Source organism: Leptosomus discolor, chromosome Z, assembly GCF_034619465.1.
Source record: "Leptosomus discolor isolate bLepDis1 chromosome Z, bLepDis1.hap2, whole genome shotgun sequence".
NCBI classification, from domain to species: Eukaryota; Metazoa; Chordata; class Aves; order Leptosomiformes; family Leptosomidae; genus Leptosomus; species Leptosomus discolor.
The window spans coordinates 47,410,722-47,434,100 of record NC_141419.1 but is presented as its reverse complement, the minus strand read 5'-3'; the positions used below and the strand labels follow the sequence as shown (position 1 = coordinate 47,434,100).

At 44.4% G+C, this 23,379-nt stretch overlaps 1 protein-coding gene across 1 annotated transcript; it reads right to left on the bottom strand.

Moving 5' to 3' along the window:
• Window positions 1–329: 329 nt before the first annotated feature.
• MARCHF3 (membrane associated ring-CH-type finger 3) lies at window positions 330–23,155 on the bottom strand. Its single transcript, XM_086480093.1, is given in 4 exon segments — window positions 330–490; window positions 5,275–5,484; window positions 20,566–20,773; window positions 22,848–23,155. Coding segments are annotated over 4 exon segments (885 nt in total). The 3' UTR covers window positions 330–331.
• Window positions 23,156–23,379: the final 224 nt, after the last annotated feature.

Below are 23,379 nucleotides of genomic sequence, written 5' to 3'. Positions count from 1 at the left end.
CAGGAAATGACAAAAACTTTTTAAACCTGTTTTGCATCATTAATTATCATAGTTTAATATTTTAAACAATAAAAAAGTTTGCATCACTTGATTGAAGTATTAACATAAGTTTGTAGAATTCCATACAGTATCTGCTAAATAAACAAGTTTGGCAGCCTAGCAAATATCATATGACTGCAGCATTCATGATTTGAATTGAAACAGTGATTTATTGCTCTGCAAAGAGTCTGTAAATCAAAACAGCACACTCCTGGGTTCTGGATGGTGTCTGACCTCAATGATTTTGAGGAAAATATTTTTAGTTTATGGTCCCTATGCAGTACTACCCAAATCAAACAATTGTCTCCTTTGAGTTCCTTTTGAGGGACTGCAGGCCCAGCAGGGACTGCTGGTTGGTGGGGATGTTGACAGACTTTGGGATTAGGAGTATCACCCGCTGATTGGTCCGCCGCCATTCATAGTATAATCTACAGTGATACCTAAAGGATACCTGGGAAGAGAAGAGGGATGCACTGTGTTTAGAGTCACTCTTGTCCTTCAAGGAAGCCGCTGGGGTCTGAGGAGAAATACCTTTGAGTGGAACAAAAAGCTGAGAAGCAGCCTAATTGGGTGGGATAAAAATGAGCAAAACATGGCAGGCAGAGATGAGACCTACCATGTAGGTGGTTTGCTCCCCAAGCTGCCACAGCAGAGAATAAAAACAGTCTGTGCCCTACTTTCTGCTGTTGCCTACCCCTCATTCCCTTTTTTATAACATGAAAAATCAGACATCTTGCCCCTGTCTTTCCCAAGAACTAGAATTATTGGCAGTCACAATGAGAATGAGTTTGGGGTTCTATCATGCTGCAAGCTGTTAAACTGACAAATAATGTAACTGGCTGGATGGTGAAGGCTTACAGGTAGCTAAGCTGTGTGCAAACACTGACAGAGTTGCATGTTCTACCTTGTAGTGCTTTGTTGCTGAATGCATCAAATTCAAGATAGCACAGATGCAACAAGGTGAGTGTAAGCCATCTGCCAACATGTGTGTATCTCCATTTAGTGTCTTTGAATTTTTTTTATTGTTATCAGCTAACCAATTTCAGCCTCAGTGTGGTTCTGCTAATAGTGGAAGAGAAATGACTGACTGCTATGGATATACAAGACAGCTTGGCCCTATATTTTTTTAAAATAGTTTACTACTTATTGTAGTGATAGCTAAGTGTAGTGACAGTTATGCCTGTGTAAGATGAAGTACACGTGCATTTTTTTAAAAAACAAAACAAAACACAAACCTGTAAACTGGCTTGGGACTTTTGGGTAAAGTGTGCCACATGACAATTACCATGTTCTTGAGACATAGGCAGCAAGGACCCACGCAGTGAGCACAGGAGGAACCTCGTCTTGTTAGCTATTCTGTCTTCATGTGCAGCTGGTCATTTATCACTGGATTTTACACACCTGTGCCACTTCTGTAAGTCAATGCTATTCAGAGGGCAGAGGGTGCCATAAGGGCTGAAGGTAACATGCTTGGTTTGTGCAGGTGGCTGGAAGATGCTGCTGACTCTGTTTGCCGGGAAGTGGCTGTGCATGCTCCTGTCAAAAGGGGCTGTGCTGCTTGCTTTTCTACCCCTAAAGCAATGACAGGCTGGCTGCGAGTAAGGTGTGGAGGGATATTAAATAATATAAGTGCCTATGAATGTATCCTTCAAAACCCTTTCCTTATTGCAAAAAGGGTGCTTTTAATTAAATAAATTACTTACGTTTCTATAAAATCCTACTACGGACAAAAAAAGACTTTCTGGGGGTTTTTTTTGTTAAATCTTTATACAGCTGTCTGCTATGAACGAGGGAAACCTATAGAGCTTTTTTCACTAAGCAGTTGCCCAAAGATAGTTCTTCCAGCAGATGAATTGATTCAGCACCTTTCAATCTCCTCTGCAAAATGCAGTGACTGCTTCAGAGAAGTAACCCAAAGTTTGAGTTTTCAAGCAGCATCACACGAGATTCTTTGAGGAATGGCGACACTGTTACACCAGGCTTTAACTGCTTGTTTGTTTAAGGCATGTTCACATGATACCCTAGTTACGTTTGACAGCTTGTTTACAACGGGTTCTTGCCTGGAGGCAGTTTCCAAGTGACATCAGCTACTGAATTTCAGCAGAGCTACGGTTACTCACCCTAAGCTGTTACACTGGATGCAAAACCTTTGAGATGCTGAACAAAGGCCAGATTTACAGTGGTCCTTGGCAGCTAAAATACTTTGTTTGCCTCTTTAATAGGATAGCAAGGGGGGTGTCTTATCTTTCTAACTTAATCTGAATTAATTTGGGCTAGCCTTTGTTTTAAACCAGCAGTTATGTTATACTGGAAGCTATAGGGCCAAATGCTTTTGTACTCCAACCTGCTACGTGATCTTACAGGAGTCAAGGTTACCCGCATGCAAGAGAAAGCAGACTGTTGCGCTGAATTCCTAGTTTAAACAGCAATCTCCGTTTTGGTCTGAAGCTTTCTTCTTGGGAGTAGCAGGGTTTTTCTTCTGTGTGTGTACATCACTTACAGCGATTAAATGCAGAGGAAAGGCAACAGCATTTTATGGAGAACTTGGTTGTTTTAGGGGAAGGGATAAAATAGCTTCTTAGATGCTAAAAATAGCATCTCTCCTGTTCTCTGCTCAGTAGGGTAACTGTTGTGTGTAAATAATCTATATGCCAGCTTTATTGGAAGTAAAATGAAGTTTTGGGTTTCTTCATTTTCCCAGGACCTAAAGGAGCATTATATCACATGCTGTGTGTAATTTACCCCACAGCACTCCATGTATTCCCTGCACTGCCATAACTAAGCCAGCAGTACAGGATTCTACCATTTCTGAAAGCTAAAGGGCAGATGCTGCTGAAGTGCGTGGGTCCATTACTTGCTGCAATGGAGCACGGAGCCTCCCCAAGGCACATGCAGGCTGAGGCTTTCCTGCATGACTGATGGGTCTCAGGCCACTGAGCAGAGAGCAGGCAGGGTGCTCAGTGCCACTTGTAAAGTTGTGGCCTTAAATCTCTACCTTGACCTTGCAAATCTGCCCCCTGAGAAAGTGTGTGAATACTGTCGCTGAAGCCTGTTGACTTGATCTGCAGATATACTTAAACCTCCTCAAAACTCTGCCATCAAGTACTAATGCTGTGAGGGCAATGAGGGTACCTTCTGCACTGTGAAAAGAACCTGAGAGTTCTTCCCACCAGTCTCTCTGCTCTGCCCACTGAATTAACCCCATGCTGAACCAGAGGGTTACTGTGCCCTGAAAGGCTTCCTGCCTTGCCCTTCACCAACAAACACACTGCTTCCTTAGCCCATCCACCTCCTGCTGGTCTGAATAATAGAAGAGAGTGGAATGACATCGTCCACAACTCGGTGGACATTAAAGATACTGTATTTCTACTAAATCAACCAAGATATGCATTTACATCAGGCTTACTATCACGATATTCTCCAAGTGCATGTAACACATTCCTCTGCACGTTTTTGAAAGGGTAGAAGTTAAAAAGTGAATAGAAGGGATTTTTGCCACTTACAACACAAATGCAATAGACAGTGTTAGGGACTACAATTGAGATGCTGCAGAAATCTTAATAAGCAAGGTCAGACATGTCCTTATGCGTCAAGGGTAATTAAACCCAACTACTTAGCCAGACTACCCTTTCCAACTTCCAACCATTTTGGTGCTTGTCAATTATGTATATTGGGTAAATAGGACAGCATTTGAGTTTCTAAGACAGCCATACACAAACCTTTGCTCAAATACCTGGCAGACATGTCTACACATACTGCAAGGAGTACAAGTGCCACCTCACTGCTGCAGTAAATGGCCATCCTGTCAAAGGGGAGTGCTGCTACTGCTGCTTCACAGAAAATGGAAGCAGAAACAACAAAAAGAGAAACTGCAGGAGGCTGAGACAAAACTCTGAGCTTTCCCTAATGTTGTGCGCTGCTAAAATTAGCCTGCAGTCCCTATGGATGAGACACGGTTTCACTGCTACGAATTAAATAAATGAGACGTTATCTTTCACAGCTTTCTTGAAGCTAGTTGTTAGGTAGTGTGGCATTTTTGTATTTCCCATCCTACCAAATCCCCTTTTCCAAGCTTACTCTGGGCACAGGGGCTTACTGCTGTGGGCCAGCTCTACTAATGCAGTTCTTAAAGTGCCACCTCCTCAGCAGCTTACACTGATCAAAAACTGCTGGAAGGGGTCAGCTATATAGCATGTGGCCATACCCACTGAGGTAAAGAGCTGGCCACTGGCCCTGTGGGCTTAGTGGCCATGCCAGCACCACAGGTGGGGTGCTGCTGCCCCCACTCACTGGCTCAGATGAGCTTTTCCTCTCTCAGCAGCACAGCCTTGCACCATCACACAAGCATTGCCTTGTTAGTGTGAATGCTCTCTATCTGCATCTGCTCTTCTGTTCTTCCTCCCCCACCAGGGCCAGAGTGTGAAAATGTCAAACTCAACAGTAACCTGGGGTTTTCAGCGAACTGCTAGACCACAGCTTGATAAACACTGATTTTGGCAGCTGTCCTCTGGGTTCTCTTCATTTCTGCTGGGCCAACTGTTTGTTGGTGAGCTGGGGCCAGGAACTGATCTCAGTTTAACAACTTGGTACAAAACAAGTGGTTTTTAGGATGGATCAGCACGCAAGTGACAGGACACCCGGGTGCAGCATGGGAACAAGGCAGCGATTTAATCTGCTCTGCGAAGGCAGCTACATTTCTACAGACCTGGGTGTAAGCTGTGTTCTTCTGTGGAGTTCCACAGTGCCAAGAGCACAAGAAATGGGGAAAGCATGGGCTGCACCCACATCCAAGGCTTCTGAATTGTAAAACTGGCCAGATGTTGGAGTGGAATAAAATCTGAATCCTCTGTGGCAGCCAGGTTATTCACCTGAAGCATTTTTGTGCACTGGGTCTTCACCTTTTGCACATTATCTTTCATGAAACTCACTTGTGTAGCATCTGTCTTGAACTCCTCCATGTTACTTCCTTGTCTCCCTTTTGCTAACCCCTCTGGTGTTCTGGATTTGGGAATTACTGACCCCAAAGGCAAACTGTCTTTCTGGTTTTCCAGAGAACTGAAACGGTGTGGAACCAAGAGGTTTCTTGAAGCTATAACTTAAATTTATCAGTACAGAAGGTAAATAAAAGCAATGCTTTGTACAACAGTCCACCTGCTCTACAGCACTCTGTGTAATTAATTTTCTGATTTGTTCTTTCCCTTATTCCTGTGAGTTGAATAGAAAAGCAATACTTACTAGGGTCCAAAAGAGGTAAATAGTGAAGAGTGCGACAGTGAGCGCAATGAGGCCAACAGCTTCTAGCCTACTACTAAAGTGCAGATGGTCCACTGCTCCTCGTAGACACAACCAGCCAGAGATGGTTGCCAGGGGAGTGATAAACAAGAAGCACACCACGTCTCCAAAGAGAGTCCGTTTCTCGTGCTGGGGGCCTGGGTTCCTCAGCCACTGCAGGCAAAACGCAGACAAAGCAAGTGTCAGCACAGGGAGGACATCCTACCCAAGACAAGCTCTTTGCTTGCAAAAAGCAGACCTGCCCCTTTGAGGAGGGAACACGGACCACACACAGGACGTGGCTTTGGCTGTCCCTAGAGAGCTCCCACCTCAACTTCTCCCCCTCACTGACTGCTGATGCGCACCTCTAGCCATGCGTACCTACTGCAGCTGTAGTAAAAGCTGCCTTGAGGAGGGGAAGTGTTTTGTGTAGCCCAGCCCCAGGCATTTGGCTGCTGAAGTGTTTGAGAACCTCCTTTCTTAATGTAGCAGACTATCCTTCCCAGTCTGGCGCATCCCTCCCAAGGCCCCCAGCGCTGAGTGCAGAGGCCATGATGAAGGCAAGAAAAGTTATGCTCCTCCAGGGAGCTACTGCATTATCTGTCATCAGCGCAACAAGAAAGCAAAGCCACTGCAGCTCTGTGCCAGCAGATGTCGGTAAGGCTCATGCATCTTTAAACTGCTTGGGCCTCTCATGCCCTCCAGTGTATTATCCGTGGTTGTAGAAGTCCTGTCTCTTTAGCTCCAGAAACTAAGGTTGGGAAGGCAACTTCATCCCTTCACCAGTTAATGCCCTTTATTCCCAGTCACCTTGGGTTTTTTTCTTCTTCCCTATAACAGTGATACAGCAATGACCCAGAGGAACAGCAGGACTCAAGAGTTTTGACAAGAAAGGGTAAGGCTAAGAGTGTTGTGTAAGCTAATGAGTATTTCCCATCTAGGTATCCTACCCCTCTATTATTTTCAGACCCTGCTTCATCTCTTCCCACTTTGCCCACACCATGAAAATAAATACAGCGTTTATCTCTCCACCTTCATATAGGGTAAAACGGCAGTCAAGACATTGAGTGCAAGCAGTAACAGGTAGTCACTAATCTGGCACTAGCAGAAAGACACAAATCAGTAGATAAGTTTGCCTTGGCATCACCATCTCTCAGATGGAGATAATAAATTATCTATTTTACGCGATTTTTGTGAGGTTTAACTGCAACACATTAACTCAGCTGCCTAATATCCATTTTTATGTATGACTCAGGAATTTACGGTAAGACAAAAATATGTTCATAAACATTTTCTGTGGGATGTAGGCATTTAAATTGCTTGAATATTTAAAAAATCCTAAGGAAGTGGGAAGTGCCTCATAAATGCTATGTACTACTACAAACAAGAAGTTGTTGTAAGGGAAGACGCTAATTGAAGACACAGGCTCAATATTGCTTTTTTCCTTTTCAAGGTGTGTCTTAAGCTCAAGATTATTTAAAATACCAGAATACCAGGTGTGGTGGGTCCACCCCAACCAGCAGCTAAGCACCCACACAGCCGCTAGCTCACCACCCCACCCCATCAGTATAGGGGAGTGAATAGGAAAACATTGCAAGCAGAGCTGGCTTCAGCAGAGCTTGCTTCAGTAGAGCTTGTACGAAACAAGGAGACATACGTTTACACTTGAATAGCTTTTTATATTATTGTAATTGTATAGATAATGATATAAAGTCATGTGTGAAAAGCTCACACCACTTTCCTTGAAGCTTTCTTTCCATTTACTTGAAAACGCCCCCAAGGGTGTGTGCATAACGGTTCCAGGTTATATTTGGTTGCTTCTAGACAGGACTGGTTGCCACCTTGTTCAATTTCCACAAATGCCTGTAATGCGAAACTGCCAGGAAAATGAGAGGAACTGAAAGTGACTTTTAGCGGAGAGTCTGCTTTTAAAGTTGACTGTGAAAAGGTTTTGTGAAAAAAGGTGACGCACAAGAGAATTGCAGAGCACCTGTACTGTTCCTTGACCTCAATAGGAATTGCAGGTGTTCACCACTTTCCCAGGACAGACCTTAAAATGCCAGTATCTCCTCATCTCATTGCTATGTAATGACTGTCCCCCCTGCAACTGGGCGGTGAAGAATGCACTGCAACATTGCAGAATCCATTTAGTGGAGGCTGCATCCTCAAATCGCAGTCTGTTGTGATCCTTTTGGCATTCATGCAGCTCACCTAGTGCAAGAAATACTGTTTATTGATCTGAGTGAGAAGGAAGAACAACAAGAACACATATATGTGAGGAAGCACGCATGTGATATCACCTCTGTCTATGACTTTGATGAGACACAGTACAATGCACTTGAATTAAGGCAGCATTTTATGGTGTGCCATCTAACTTGACTGAAAGTTTGAGAAGACAAAAATGGTGTGAGACTGCTTCACAGGCTGATGACTCCCCAAACTCCTTACGTCTTGTCTGACCCATATGAACAAGAATCAAACCCAAGCAATTAAAACATTAGATGAGGTCAGGACAGACAAGAGTAACATTAAATAATAAATAAAATCCCCGTCATTCTACAGTCTAACCTTAACATCTGGAGAAATTTCATGAGCTAGCTCTGAAGTGGAAGTCAAATGCAACAAATAAGTAATTTCAACGGCTGTATAGATTTTGGTCACAGCACGTATTTTTCTCCTGAAGTCGTGCACCTAGATTCTAGGTTTCAGTCTTTTGTTTTGGAAAGGTACACTGTCAAGATACTTTATAGCTAAAAAGCCAAGTCAGCAAATCCTTTTGTGAAACTGAAACCCATACAAGGATCCCAACAAAGTGCTGAACTGATTAATTAGCATGGCAGTACAGTAGGGACTACCCTGCTGGCAAAGAATGAGATGTAAGGCCAGATGCAACTGTCAGATATGCACTATGATACACTGAAATCTGTCCTATTAAAATGTGCCAATGTGCTCAATTATTTCTGCAACAAATCGAGACTCTCACATTAATAATTTCCATTTTGGGGGGAAAAAAAAAAGGTCATAAAAAAGGTCATGTTTGAAGCAGAATGCTGGCCTGCCTGGCAAAGTACTATTTTATCAAGTGCTATCTTAAAGTGAATAGTGATTCCTGCTCCTAATACACAGGTGGAGAGTCAGATTAACAAGACACAAATAGACTTTGGCAATGGCAGCAAGCACAAATTCAAGAATAGGGAAGCACAGCAGCTGATGCACAATCCAGTATTGGCTCATGGCTGACATGAGCGAAGAAACTCTGTGCCTGGAGACTAATATACACCCAATAAGAATCCAGCCCCTTGAAAAAATGTGGGGTCTCACCTTGTCCCTCACAGTCACATATACCAAATCGGGTCTCCTCAGAAGCAAAACATCCCCCAAACCCTGAGCTAACGGCTGTGGCTGCATGGTACCTGTATGCTCCCCCGGCTGTCCATGCCATCCCTTCGGCAGTGGGTGCAGCTGCTGCAGTCGCGTGGACCGCATGCATTGCTCCAGCACAGGGGCTCTCTGCTCAGCCAAGCTCAGCTAAAAGGGGCACGTGTCGCTGATATAACCCAGACTGTCTGCCGGGGAACTGGCACTCCCCAAAGGGCAGTCACAGCAATTGGTCTGGGCAGATCAACATCTTCAGCCACGTGTCTCTTTGCCCAGCAAACACATGCCTAAGCCTGCAGGCAGTGGCAAAAGCTCCACTCAGACACAGTGGTGATCTCCTCCTGTGCTTAGACAGGATCACTTCAACTGGAAAACAGAAAGGACATCAACATAAAGGAAAGCCCACACCACAAGAGGGGACTTGAAGTTTGACTCATTTATCCCAGCAAAGTCACACCGTAAATGCATCTTGAGGACAGCCAAATGGAGGGAGAACTGAAGGGGGACATCAGTGAAGGAGAAGTGGTACTTAAGCTAATGGACAACGTTGGCTTAAGATCAAATCGATAATAGTTGGCCATAAATAAATTTAGGGTAAGAATCAGAAAAAAAATCCCATCCTTCAAAGGATCCAGCTCTGGAACAGCTTCCCAAGAAGAGCCACGTAGGCTAAAAACCCCAAAGCTGACACAGTTTTACGAAGGAACTTGCTTACATTTTGAGCAGGATTTTTGATGTACTGCATTTCACATGAGAAAATACTCTTTAACACACCTGAGGCTCCTTCACGTCACATACTGACACATGTAATACACATACAAGGATTTGTAGCAGTTACTTCACAAAGCAGAGTTGAATTTAAACTATTTGTCCTAGAAAGATTAAATTGAGCTCTTGACCTTCATCAGAGGGTCTCCACGCTTCCTTCAACTGAATGCAAACTCTAGTGCTCAGGAACTTAATGTGGATTTGCAGCTGCCCCTGGAAGACTTTCGGCCTATATGCCCGCTACTGGCTTACATAATTCTACCTGATATTTAAAACTGCATGTGAAACCAATTCAGTGTGAATGTACAGAGATGTTTATTTGTGTAACGGGTCTGCGTGGCAAGGTTTTGGTAGCGGGGGGGTTACAGGGGTGGCTTCTGTATGAAGTTGCTAGAAGTTTCCCCTATGTTGGATATAGCCAATGCCAGCCGGCTTTAAGACGGACCCGCCGCTGGCCAAGGCCGAGCCAATCAGCGACAGTGTTTTTCGCCTCTGTGATAACGTATTTAAGAGAGTGAAAAAAGTTGTTGCGCAGCAGTAATTGCAGCAAGTGAGAGGAGTGAGAATATGTGAGAGAAACATCCTGCAGACACCAAGGTCAGTGAAGAAGGAGGGGAGGAGATGCTCCAAGGGCCGGAGCAGCAATTCCCCTGCAACCTGTGGTGAAGACCATGGTGAGGCAGGCTGTCCCCCTGCAGCCCATGGGTGGTGGAGCAGATGACTGCCTACACCCCGTGGAGGGCCCCCACGCCAGAGCAGGTGGATACTTGAAGGAAGCTGTGACCCCGTGGGAAGCCTGCACCAGAGCAGGCTCCTGGCAGGACCTGTGGCCCATGGAGACAGAGAAGCCCACGCTGGAGCAGGTTTGCTGCCAGAGACCCCATAGGGGGGCTCATGCTGGAGCAGTCAGTTCCTGAAGGACTGCACACCATGAAGGAGACCCACGCTGGAGCAGTTCATGAAGGACTAAACCCGTGGGAAGACTCACGCTGGAGAAGTCATGGAGGACTTTCTCCCGTGAGGGGGACCCCACATTGGAGCAGGGGAAACGTGTGAGGAATCTTCCCCCTGAGGAAGAAGAAGTGGCAGAAAGCAACAGTGTGATGAACTGACCCCAGCCCCCATTCCCTGTTTTCCCCCCTGTGCCTCTGGGGGGAGGAGGGAGGAAAATCAGGATCAAAGTTATGCCCGGGAAAGGAGGGAGGGGTGAGGGGAAGGTGTTTTAAGATTTGGTTTTATTTCTCATTACTCCTCTCTGAGTTAATTGGTAATAAACTACACTTCCCTTCAGTTGAGTCTGTTTTGCCCGTGATGGTAAATGCTGAGTCATCTCCCTGTCCTTATCTCAACCTCACAAGCCTGTTGGTTTTTTTTTCCTCTCCTCTTTCCTGTCCAGTTAAGGAGGGGGAGTGATAGAGTGGCTTTGGTGGGCACCTGGCACTTTGGCCAGGGTCAACCCACCACAATTTGACATTGTCAAATAATCAGAACCTTCAGACTCTTGAGATGAGCGAATTGGCTCAGTTTCCTTCTGACTGCTTTACTTCATCCTGTCTAAGGAAACGTAACTGGAGACTAGAGAACCGCTCATCTGAATGGGGAGACAGGCTGAGGCATCCGTGCAACACGCCTGCAAAGTGTAACCTCACATTTGGAGAAGGAAATCATCAGAACAAGCAGCAACCAAGGACCAGAACACCCTGGAGAGGCTCAGACTGGGAATTTATCTAACCCAACCAAAATGAGCTGCCAGCAAAAAACTGCTGTAAAACACCTCCACAAGTTTAAGCTGCTTCACCATCGCCAAAGGCCAAATCCTGGAAGCACTCACCTCCATAGGTCTAACTTCAATTAGATGACTCACAAATGCTAAGTATGAGGACAGTGTTTTCCAGATCAGATCCTAAGGCTACAACCTGTTTCTACTGAGAGCCTGATTTAGTTCACTACAGTTTCCTTGGAAAATTGATTTTACATAGATGTTGCTGGAGTTACACCAGCAGCAAAGAAGATTCCACAGAGTGTGAAGAAAATCCATCATACCTCTTTTTATTTAAAGGTATTTAAATAGTTATCACATACAAAGCTGGAGGGAGAAGACGGGAAGGAATTGTCTTCCCTGAATGTGTTTCCTCTTTGAACTAAAAATAGCTTATTACACATCAAACATATCAGTTCATTTCATTCTTTTCACGCTGATAGCTCTCCAGTGAATCTTGATGAAAGCAGTCTGTACACAAGCAAAACTGCTAGCAATTATTCTAATTTCTGGTTTCATGACAGCAGTGACCAATGGGAGCATTTTGCCTTGGGCTTTAAGCAAAAAAAGACTGATACTGCCTGTTTTTTTAGAGTTTCTCTTGAATGGACCTTTTTAAAGACCAGAAGGACCATTTATTGGCCAAAAAAAGAGAAGATTACATCTGAACAGTTTCATTCAAATACTTTTTTACTTGAAAAATTTGTTTTAATCTTTTTCAGCAAAATGTTTTGAAAATAAGCTTAATTACATGTAACTCAAAATAAAGTCTCCCAGACCAGAATGGTATGTATGTTTGTTTTCAGTGCAATGAAACAGTTCAGGTGACTCTAAACTTTTCTAGGTTAAAGTTTTGCCAAGGAAAACAAACATTTGACAGTTACTTTTCAGTTGAAAAAATATTTATATTTCAGATTTTGGGTTTCCTGCTTAGATCAAACAGTCAGTTACTGGCAATATTATTGTCTTTAGTGGGTGCTTTTAGAAGGGCCGTGGTGCACACGAAGCTCACAGAGATGCTCCTTTGGTCCAGGAGACAGAGGTCTGTCTATTTGATGGCTAGAAACTAAACAATTTGATCTCTGTAACTTTATTATGCTAATGTCATAGCCTCTTTGTAACTGAGTCAGGTCTTAAGTTTAACCCTTATTTTAACTTAAGTTGCAGGGAATATTTCAATTGTTAAATAATTGAAATAGCAAAATGAATTTCATTTGCATGTTTCTCTAAGTGGAAAGAATGTGTTACTCATTGGAAGGGTGGTGATACACCTTTAACTTTTTTTGTTTTAGAAAAAGAATAAACCATAGGCCAGACAGGAACCAACCTAGCCGGTAGCTAAGTTTAAGAAGAGTACTGCAGGCTGTTGCTATCACACCATAACTGAATTTGCAATCTAGACCTTGGGTAGTTTGCCAGCTGAAAAACAGAAGTTTGATATACTCCAATGTTCCATCAGGTAGCAATAACAGAGTGGCCAGCAGATGTGGTGTTCAGATTCTGGATTATACAACTTTAATGTCTAAAAACAGGATCGGTAATTCTCTGATAGTGGAAACAAACAACAGAGCTTGCTAAATTGCACTACAAAAATGATGACATTTCTTGCAGGTCCAATTAAACAATATTGTATTCTTTAACATTAGTCTGGCTTACTGCTATTTTGTGTTCCTACTATCCACTTTCAGTTTATATTTCAGGTGATGCTTGTATCAGGTAAAAGATTTCAAGATGTGTCAAGAAAAAAGATTTTGCGGAACTCTGGGAGAAGCAGTATTTCCTTTCATCTGTATGTTCTTCAAAGCTCTCATTCTATTTTGGATTAATGTATTCCCAATTAGGCAGGCAAATGTATGCATTCAAGAAAATCAACCAATAAAAATAATTGTTGGCATTTTAAATCAAAAGCAAAGCAGATTTGCTATTGGTAACACATACTTCAACAGATTGCAAATGTCCTGATCTACAAGCTCAAATATATGGAAACTAAAGATGTGATAGACAATAAATGTTTGGTAGCTCTCCAAAAAGACAGACGCAATAAAACTTTTCATCTTAGAACCTTTTATCTCCTAGAAAAGGCAAACTTTGATTGGCTCCTATTGGTGGTAGGAAATACTACCAGCAGGACAGTGATGATAACCAGGCAGTTTAGAATCATATTAAAGAATCATGATGTCCAAAGAAAAGTCACCAATACCATCACCTAGATCAAAACCAGCTGTACCTTTGAAAACTCAGAGCATCTTCCCCCATCTTGCTAGTCCTGAAAGAACAGTGTTTGGCCTTTTCCAAAGCAGCTATTTCCTCTCTGATTGTTCAGTTACTTTCTCCTGGGAACTTTCCTCAACATTTTTTGCCCTTGACCGCTAGTCCTTTAAATTTAGGAAAGACACATTACAGATGTGATGGTTTGAAGGCACAGTCTGTTCACTGATAAGTTATTTTTGCTCCTCCTTTTTTTTTTTTTTTTTTTTCTGGCGGGATGGGTTGCTCTTGTTTGCATTCTTGCTGTCAGTACTATGAGAAAGATTTGTGCTTGGGAAAAGTCAAGCACTGTAGCAAAACTTTTCTGTAAAGAACATAAAAGATCTATTTCATTTCTCTTTAAAGGACAGCTTTAAAGCTTGTTTTGGTCTCTGGATTTTTCCCCATTAGGAATGAATAGCATATGGTATTCTAGGTGTAAAAAGTGCATCTTGAATAGGTTATGTTTTTAAAACTGTATGTGTTGGGGAGTTTATTATTTATTTTTGTACTACTTTTAACTCAGATGTAATTCTACTGGAAATCCACACAGCTGTTTCAAACTGGGAGGTGTCCCTGCCATGGCAGGGGGGTTGGAACTAGATGATCTTTGAGGTCCCTTCCAACCCAAACTGTTCTGTGATTCTACGATTCTATAAATTCTCTCTGTGTCTTGGAGGGGGATATTTTTGCAGCTGAAGATAACTAGGTGCAAAAGCATATCCATCACCTTGCCCTTCTTATTTTGCCCTTTTTGGGTCAAGAAGGGAGGAAGGATGTATAAACTTAAGTTACCTGCTCCCAGCCCTAACGTGCTGTATTGACAGCTGCAGTTCCTCCAAACTTAGATTCATGAAAGTTTTGCTTGTTGGTGACTACACTGAGTCACCATCTTCCTCCTGGCTTTAAGAGTGATCCTTCTAGAAATTATGTCCAGCCAATCTGGTGTCTCTTCATTACAGTAATTTCATGCTAATGACTCGCTTTGCTGAGCAGAGAGGAAAAGTAAGTAAAAAGATTCGAAACAGATAAACCCAGCATGACTCAGAAGCCTTGCACAAAAAGTAAATTCATATTTCAGTGTAAGGCTTCTGGAAGTTTTAAATTATAATGTAAGCTCATCTTAACTACTTCATGCATAGATGCAGATTTTAGGTTTTCTTTAAAAAAATCATTTTTCTTTTCTAGCATGAGCTCTATAGCCAGCGATAGACTGTGAAAAAAATGAAGTTAATCTCTGCCCAATATTGTGATGATTAGCCTGACTTAATTTTTTCTCCTAGTCATGCTGTTTTGCTTATGAGTTTTATTTTTTATTGATTAAGTGGCTTCTGTTCAGTTGGTTCATTTTTTTGTCTGCAAAAAGCAAACCGACAGACACTAAATCCTGGTTGGTTTAAAGCACGTAAACAACTTAAGCAATACAAACCTGACTTATATGGTCACGTAGTATTCTTGTACCATATTTATGTCACAGCTGGTTGGTTTCTAACAACATTTTATTGCACATAAATACATTTGTACTGCCATGTTTTGTGTCTGTTTCTGTACTAAGCCAAGTGGAAGCAACATAGATGCAATATGGAAATTGAAATGAAGATGATATATAATACTCATTTAAAGCTTGCCTAATCTTCATGCAAGCAACATTAACAAAAGCGTCTACACAAACGATGTCACAAGTTCCTAGAGTGGATTTCTTTCTGTGGAGTGGCTGTATTAAAAAAGCTCATATAAAAGTGGAAGGTCCATAAAAGTCACTAACTGAAACTACTGCGGTTTGAAATCACTGTGTTTGTTTTGAGATCCTTCCAGGTTTGTCACAAGGAACATCAGGTCTACACATACCAACCATCATATTACAGTTTTCTTTCCTCCAGTGTATAGAGTTTCTGCTGCTTCACCCTGGGTCCTGTGTGCCAAATGTAGCCAGGCTTTCACTGGCAGCAGGGTGATCAAGACATGGGAGAGAGAAGTAGGGCTACTCAGCAGCTGCTACTTTTTTCTTTAAGATGCATTCTCCCTAGGCATATTCATAATGAGGTATCCATGTGCCCAAGCACACGTCCTGCACACCTCTAATTTCCAGCAGACTGTACAAGGGTGCTGCACACCTAGCACACGGTAGAAGAGGTGTGTTTAGACCTTGCCTATACTTCTTGAATTGAATTTTGCAGTATCATGAGCCCTGGGACTGAGGGGAATGTGCATGTGCTGGTAATGTGTAAATGGACAACATCTTTTGGATTACTGGCAAACAGCTCCTTTTAACTGACTGTAGAGCTGTGGATGTCTCCAAACAATCCCCTTACCTGAAGAAGCAGCTCTGAAATCAAGTGAAATGGCTAGACTTGCTCTGCTGCCTGTCAAGTGCCTCAATAGTAACATTTGTCTAGCAAATATGAGACTCCAAATGGCAGCTCCAAAGACGCTACAGAAAGCTTATGCTCCAGTACATTATGTCTGATTGATGGTGGTGGTTTCAATTTTCTATGCCAAAGCTTGCCAGGTTCCCTCCAGAAGGGATATGAACAGAAGGACTCAGTGACCGTCAGTATGAAAAAACATCTTTTTTCTATCACAACCCATCTCTTGCTCCTTTATAACAATATATCACATTCTCTCCAGGCCAGTTGTTGTGAACAAATCCACGAGTGACCGAGAAATAAGGAAGTCCCAGGTCCCAATAGTGAGGTGAGAGGCATTGGCCCAACCTCTGAGCAGAAGTCCCACCAGAAGCAGGGTCATCTGGAGCGAGTGTAACAGTTCCCAGTTAGCTCAGTCCATAAGCAAGGCAGTGAAAGTGCTGAAAGTTAGCTAGGGCATGAGGGGGCTCTGCACTTACCTGCAGTTACTGGCCACCCATTTAACAAAATCTGTGAAGGCTCAACAGAAGGTAATTCTTACCGACAACCATAAAATCACACAGGGCACATTTGACACATGTGGGCCAACAGTATGGAGACAAGGAACTGCAAAGGAGACAAATCCTTTTGGCTGACACACCTCTGACGAACAGCTGTGGAGGAGGAATGTGTGCATTCCTTGGTGTGTGCTTCTTTGACTTCATGAAGGACAGGTCACAGAGCTCCTCCACCCAATGTAGCAGGAGGTAAAAGACATAAATGGTGGAGAGCAAAGAACAAAGTACTTTCCTTGAACGTGTAAGGAGGGGTTAATCCCCACCATAATGCCCAATTCATGGTTCAGAAACAGTTCTTCTGGGGAATATCATCTGAGTTAAATAAGAGGTGGACCAAGAATATCTGAAGCTTCACAAATGCAATGCTGAGAGGACAGATCTGCCTGACAGACTGTACTACCATTTCCTGCCTCTCTGGTTGGGTTTTGTGTGTCAAACAACAGATTGTACATTTCTTGGGAGAAGTTTCTCCCCCAGACAACAAAAACATGTCATGTGGCATAGATAAAGGAATGTCTCCCTTGAGAAGTATACAGTTTGAAACTCAGTCAACCAGAAAGAAGTTTATGATGGAGAAAAGATACAAAGGGTAAAAGAGGAAATGGAGGTCAAAATGAATGCTATTTTTCCTTGCAAAAGAAATCCAGGAAAAAAAGGGCTGCTGTGCATAATGTAAGTTGGGGAGAGAAAGCAAAGAGGAGCTCCCTGCATTTTTGCATCCTATGCACTATATATGCAGGAGGCAGGATATAGCTGTAGATGTGTCCCTTGTATCCAAGCCAAAGATCTCCTGTTTGAGTGCATGGTCCCACATCCTTAGTATGAACAAGCAACTGCTTATAAGAACGCAAAAAGCCATCTTGCAACAAATGTTTATGGAGCACTTGCTTTCATTTCATAATGAACTAATGTCAAACTAGCAACATGGCAGGGAAGGGCGGGGAGAGAAACGCTATGGGTTCACTAGCCAGTTCTGATCAAATCATGAAGCACAGCAAGAAATCCTCTGCTGCTTCCATAATAATGTACACAGGGGAGGAAGGAATACGGCTGAACAACCAACCGTACCACTTTCTGCTCACTTCATTTCAAGCCCACTATGGCTGCAGCATCTCTGGGTGCTAACAGCAGGAATGAAGTCAGATATGACACTTCTAAATGAAGCAAGTGAAGCATCTCAATTTCTGTTCAGATTTTCTTCACACCCATGGCTAAACTGCTAAGAAACAGTGATCAATCCAGTGAAGGGATGAGGAGAAAACATAATACTGCATTCTGTTCTGTTTTTTGACCCCTTTAAGAAGGTGAATAATATATCTTTGTATAGTCAGAAACACCATTTTTTTTCCTGATGGAAAAATCTCTAGAAGAAAAGATGAATACAATGATTGATCGCTCCAAGTATTTTCATGCTACCTGTCACTGACCAATGGATGGGATGTATTCTCTGCATGAGACAAAGCCTGCTGAGGAGTTACTGTATAAGCTTCTACAGATTATGCTCTACAAATGACTTTATGAGTACAATAGTCCCTCCTGACCTCCTAAAATGCATTGGTAAACTCATCATTCACCTCCATTGAAAGGATCATACCATCTCCATTACCCAACTCAGAGGAATCTTTGGAGAACTAATTACCTTAGTAAATGAAGAGAACTTTGGCTCCCCACCCCAAACACACACACCCCCCCACCCAGACACCCCCCCACCCCCTCCCAGGATGGAGTTAAAAGCAGGTGGCCATTCCGGCCTGTCACTCATCCAAACATTACAGCAGGTTTTTGTGAAAGATGGTCCTACTATACCTGATACACCTCCCTCCACGCCCTCATACTCTAGGTATTATAGGGAGACAGACAGGACAGTGCTTTTAGGTCACAGAAGACAGGGAAAACTGGCAACTTGCATCTGCTTTAGTCATGCTTTGGGAACTTACAGGTTTACTGTAACTACTTGCATCGAGAGGTCCTTGGATTTCAAAGCACTGTGTATTAAATAAGTAAAAGCTTTAACAACGAACTTGATTTATACTAACAGAAATCAAGAAGTTTGACTGGCATCTTTGTTTCATTTGTCTCCTTGCATACAACTCATCTTAGTTACTCCGCAGCTCTCAACTTCAGAAGTACAGCTTCAATTCCCTTCTAAACTGAACACATACTCCTTGTATAGGATTACAAATGACTTTTTAAAAGTCACTTGCTTTTTTTAATGACCTTTTCTGCAACTGCACGTAATAGTTGATTACTGCACTAAAATACTGTGGGTACGGTAGCTGAAAAGCAAGAAGAGATTTTGTAGTAAAGAGAAAAACATTAACTAACAATGTGTACTGTGTTTCAGAAATGTTCCTGCACCTGGTTCTCATTTGTCCTCAGCTGAGAAAGGAAAGACAGCTTTACCATTATTATTGTTATTATTATTGTTGTTGTTGCTGTTATTTATTACTGCTTTTGCCAAAAAGAAGCCTCATTTCATCAGCAAATGATCAAGTGACCAGACTCCCCCAGCCTGGGCAGAGTTAGCTTTGCTTTCAACTTCTTCAATCACCATTAGCTCTGAACAATGTCATGTCCCATTTCTGCAAAGCAAGCCTCACAAGCAGATGTTGCAAAGGAACAGCTTGAAGAAGCTGGACTCCAGAATCAAACTGTTTACTCTGCACTGCCTCAGCATCGCTTATCTTTCTTTTCAGAAGGCAAATTCAGAGTGGCATCGTCCTTGTGCCAAAACCGCAACTGAAAACTGCTTGGCGAAGGCTCAGAGCATCTGGCCAAAAGAAGACGTTATCATCTTCACTGGAGAATGCTCAGTCACAAAGAAAGATTTTGCTGCTCAGTCACTGACAGCCTGAGAACACTCAACAGCAGCGTTTCTCAAACTGTGACCAGCTTCCTGAGAGAGGCTGGAATTCTGCTAGAAGCATTGAACAAGCCACAGCCAACTGAACACAGCTGGCCTAGGGTTGCTCTGGTTAAGGCTTGACAAGACTACAGGTCTTCTGCAACATACCATGTCACGTATCTTTTTTTTGCTGATCCTAAGGAAGAATGAAGATATCCTTAGGCTTAGACACAAAATGCGCATGCCTAACTTAATTCACTGTAAAGCAATTTTGTTAGTCTTCAATGAGAACTGCTCACCCACTCTCTGCACAGGCCCCTGACCCACTTCTCAGCAGTCAGTTTTATCCTGTATCCTCTCATCTATGAGTAAGAGCAAACAAGATGCCCCCTCCTCCCCCTTATTTTCAATACCGTATCTCCTTCAACCAGTTCTGCTACAGTTTACAGGAACAATGAAGATGCACAGGAAGGACATGTTGTCCTGAACCCAACTTTAGCATGTAAGCACCTGTGTCACTAACTGGTACAGTAAGATGCTTCTCATTACTTTTGTAGAATGTTATTATTTGTAATTCACTTTTAATTATCACAAAACCAATAATTTTTACATTTTTTTCCCAAATTAAAATAGGAAAGGAGAAAGATCATTAACAGTGTAAAGACAGTGAATTTTTTTCCCTGAGGACAAAAAAAACACCTGGCAAACTTCATGCAGCTGCTAAAGCATCTATAGCTGGCAAAAACTGAATTTTAATTGATAAGGGACAAACAATTGTCCAATTCACTGTTAAGTCTGGTACACAGCCAGAGGAAGCCAAAAGGTCACACACAAACGGCTAAACATGCCAGACACTGAGCAAGAACAATTCCTTCTTGTGGGCTTGACATGGAAACTAGGTTTCTAAGGCTCCTTGGTTTGTTACCTCTCTCTCAAAAGCAAGGAAAAAAAATATTCCTGACCTATATTTAATATGCTGAATACTGGCACTTGTCTTGCATTCCACAGAAACTGTTAATTACCTCTCTTCCATCCTCTACCAAGCTGGCTGGTATACTAGGAATTCACTGCACACTGTTCTACAAATCTTCACTCATGTTTACAGTGAAGTGAACCCATCGATCCCATTTCTCTTGCTTGTTTGGATTCGGTTCAAAACAAGGGTTTTGTTATTCCCACCCTTTCCCTGAGCTCCTGCCCTCATCTTGCCAAACCCAAAACTCACAGCTTGCTTTGGCTTCAGTGGAGATGCAAGGGCTTTGCGATGCCTCTATAAAAACAGACATGATTTGCTCATTAAAGATAAGCTTTTGGGGACGTGTCCCATGTACTGACCTCCACCAATGGCCTGGGTTTGCGCTCCACTGCAAACCTGAAGTGGCAGAGTTCACAGTAGCTCGTGTTTGAAGACGACAGCCAGTGCTCCAGGCAGCTGCGGTGAATAGTTCCCAGAGTCCCTGTACATTCGCAGGGGGAAAGCAGATCTTCCTGACTGCTGCCCTCGTGGCAGATCCTGCACATCGGCCGGTCATTGAAGGGGCTGCTGGAGGAGGAGAGAAAATTGCTGGTCAGTACACAGGGCTGTGATCTAGCCTCTCTCTCTTTCTGTCTGTATGTCCCAAATTAACAATGTAGGAATCATTTGCAGCTTGCACACTTCACTCTGTAGTTAGTACACCAAGCTGCTGGCCTAATGGCTGCAGTCACTTTGGTATTCTTGTTTAAAATATCTCTTCTGAGGGGTGAAAAAAGTGGAGAGTGAAAAACACATCAGTGCAGCAGTTGAGAGACACAAGACCAAGTGCTTCTGCACCTTTGTGTTTCCCACTTCTTCACAGTGCAGCGAAGCAGCCACTTCAAGAAAGGTCTAACTGCATCAGGGCTTTTAAACGTCTCAGCTGGGCACCTCTAATGCTGGTGATGATCTCTGCCATCACTCCTCACCTACAGGGCAGCACCTCTTACGTTACCGATGATCTCCTGATCTATAGGGTAAGCTGTTTTCAGTGACCTGGACCTGAAACAACAGCACCTTGCCTTGTAGCAGTGTGAAAGCAGGGCCACAACTTCGGGTGGGTGTGCGCAGGTGGGAAGCTCCTGTCCCCGGGTAGGGTCTCCCTCTCTTGGGACAACACCCCATGAGCAGCTGAAGGAGTGATATTAATGGCACTGAAAAGGAGGACCACTCCAAACACATCCCTCCCACATTGCTGCTCGTGGCTATTTCTCCTCCATTGCCTCCCCCAAAGCACCCACCTTCCTGGGGTGCTAATGTGCAAAGGTGGACAGGTGCTCCTCCTGCCAGTGAAAACATAAAGACTCTGTTTTTAACTATTCAGATTCTCTGTTTTACAGAGTGATGTTTCAGGAAAGAGGAAGGGAGTTGTGTGGCCTCCCAGGGCGCATGACTTAGCACAGCAGGAGGAAAGCAGGAGCAGTCTGCGAGCACCAGTGCTGCTGAACCATGGATCCACTTCACCGCAGCTTCAACTCAGCCCCCGTGCCAAGGCTGGAAAGGTCCATCTCTTGGCTGAAGTCTTGGAAACAAAAACTCTACCTACCAGATACACCACCTCAGGTGATCTCCTCAGAAAAGCAGGTTTTGTCACTGTTGCTGACAAAACCTCGTTAGCAGAGAGCATACAGTGGCATGCAGCTGTTCCCTCTGTCCCTCACCTGGCTCTTTGCAGGCTGCCCCTCGCAGACCTCACTCAAGTGTCACTGCAGGAAAGTGTAAAGAAACCAGCCCGCTCCTTTCAATCTGCATGGTAAAACAGTGTGAAGTTGTGCTTGATGCCCTGCACGCATACCTGAGTGGTGCATTTAAAGGATTTAAAGAAGTCGCTACAAGTGGAAAGGCTCTTTCAGGCTGTCACACTGCACATGCAGCAGCAGTTAGTAATTTCAGTCTTCACATGAGTGTAGGGGATCCGACTGTGAAAATCCAGGGCTACTTCCAAGACCCGTGCAGTCCTTCCAGCTTCACACCAGTGAAACGGAACTTGATTTTGATCCAAGTATCAAGTCTAGATATGGCCAAACCCTTAGGCATCCTCTTTCTTGCTTCTAACAAAAACAAAGCCAACCTGAGGCAGGCCAGTGTTTCGCAGGGTATAGTTTAAACGTGTATTTCACCACTAATCTGCCATTCTGAACTGGCAGCGGAAAGAGCTGCTCTCAATCACCTGGACGATGGCTGAAACAGCAACGCTTGTGCGTGCACTTCTGCTAGAAACAGCTCGTCCGGCCGCTCAGCGTGCTGGCTGCGGAAGTGCGAAGGAAGAGCGCCGCGGCTCCAGGCATCATCCCGTGCCAGCCAGCGCCCGCCAGAGCCTGCCGCTGCGTTACCAGCGCCCGCGATAGCAGCCGGCACCCTCGAGCAGCAGCAGCAGCACCCCTGGACAGCTTGCTTCCCCTTCCGAGCGGAACGGCGAGGCCTTAACCACGCACGCAGCGTGACCGCCGCGAAGCCAGGACGGGGGTTTCCTCAGAAGGCACCGCCAAGCGCCCCGCCAAGCGCCCGCGGGCCCTGCGGGCGGCGGCTGGGGAAGGAGCGCTCGGGCCCGCGCAGGGAAGGGGCCCGGCCCGGCCCGGCCCGGCCCGCCACCCCCACGTACCTCTGGGTGGCCAGCGTCCGCACGACGGAGGAGAGCAGCTGCCCATCTTTGGCCGACACCTGCATGACATACTGCGGGCGGCCGCCGCCGGGGCCGCCGGGGGGCAGGGTCTTGCCGTCGGGTGCCAGCGGGCGCGGGCGCTGCGGCGGGACTCACGGCAGGTGACTGCAGCGGCCCGTCCTCATGGCGGTGGGCGGCGGGTCCCCATCTAGGGAGGAGGGAGGGCAGGGCGGTGGGGTGGGGGGAAGGGGCATGTCCCTCCCTGCCTGCAGCTCCGCCGCGCTGGTCGATACCAGGCGTGAGAACATCCCGCCCCCGCCCCAGCCCTCCGAAGCCCGCTCAGCAGAGAGAGGACGCTCACAATGACATGTGCCGCGGAAAAACCGCCTGTACGTCTCAAAAGCAGCAAGCCAGGGCTGTGCGCTGCTTTTTTTTTTTTCGTCTGCAGACTCCTAAAGTCCCGAGAGATAAAGACTGAACCTTTTTACACCCCCCCCCACCCCACCCCCCCCCCCCCCGAGTGCTGCATAGG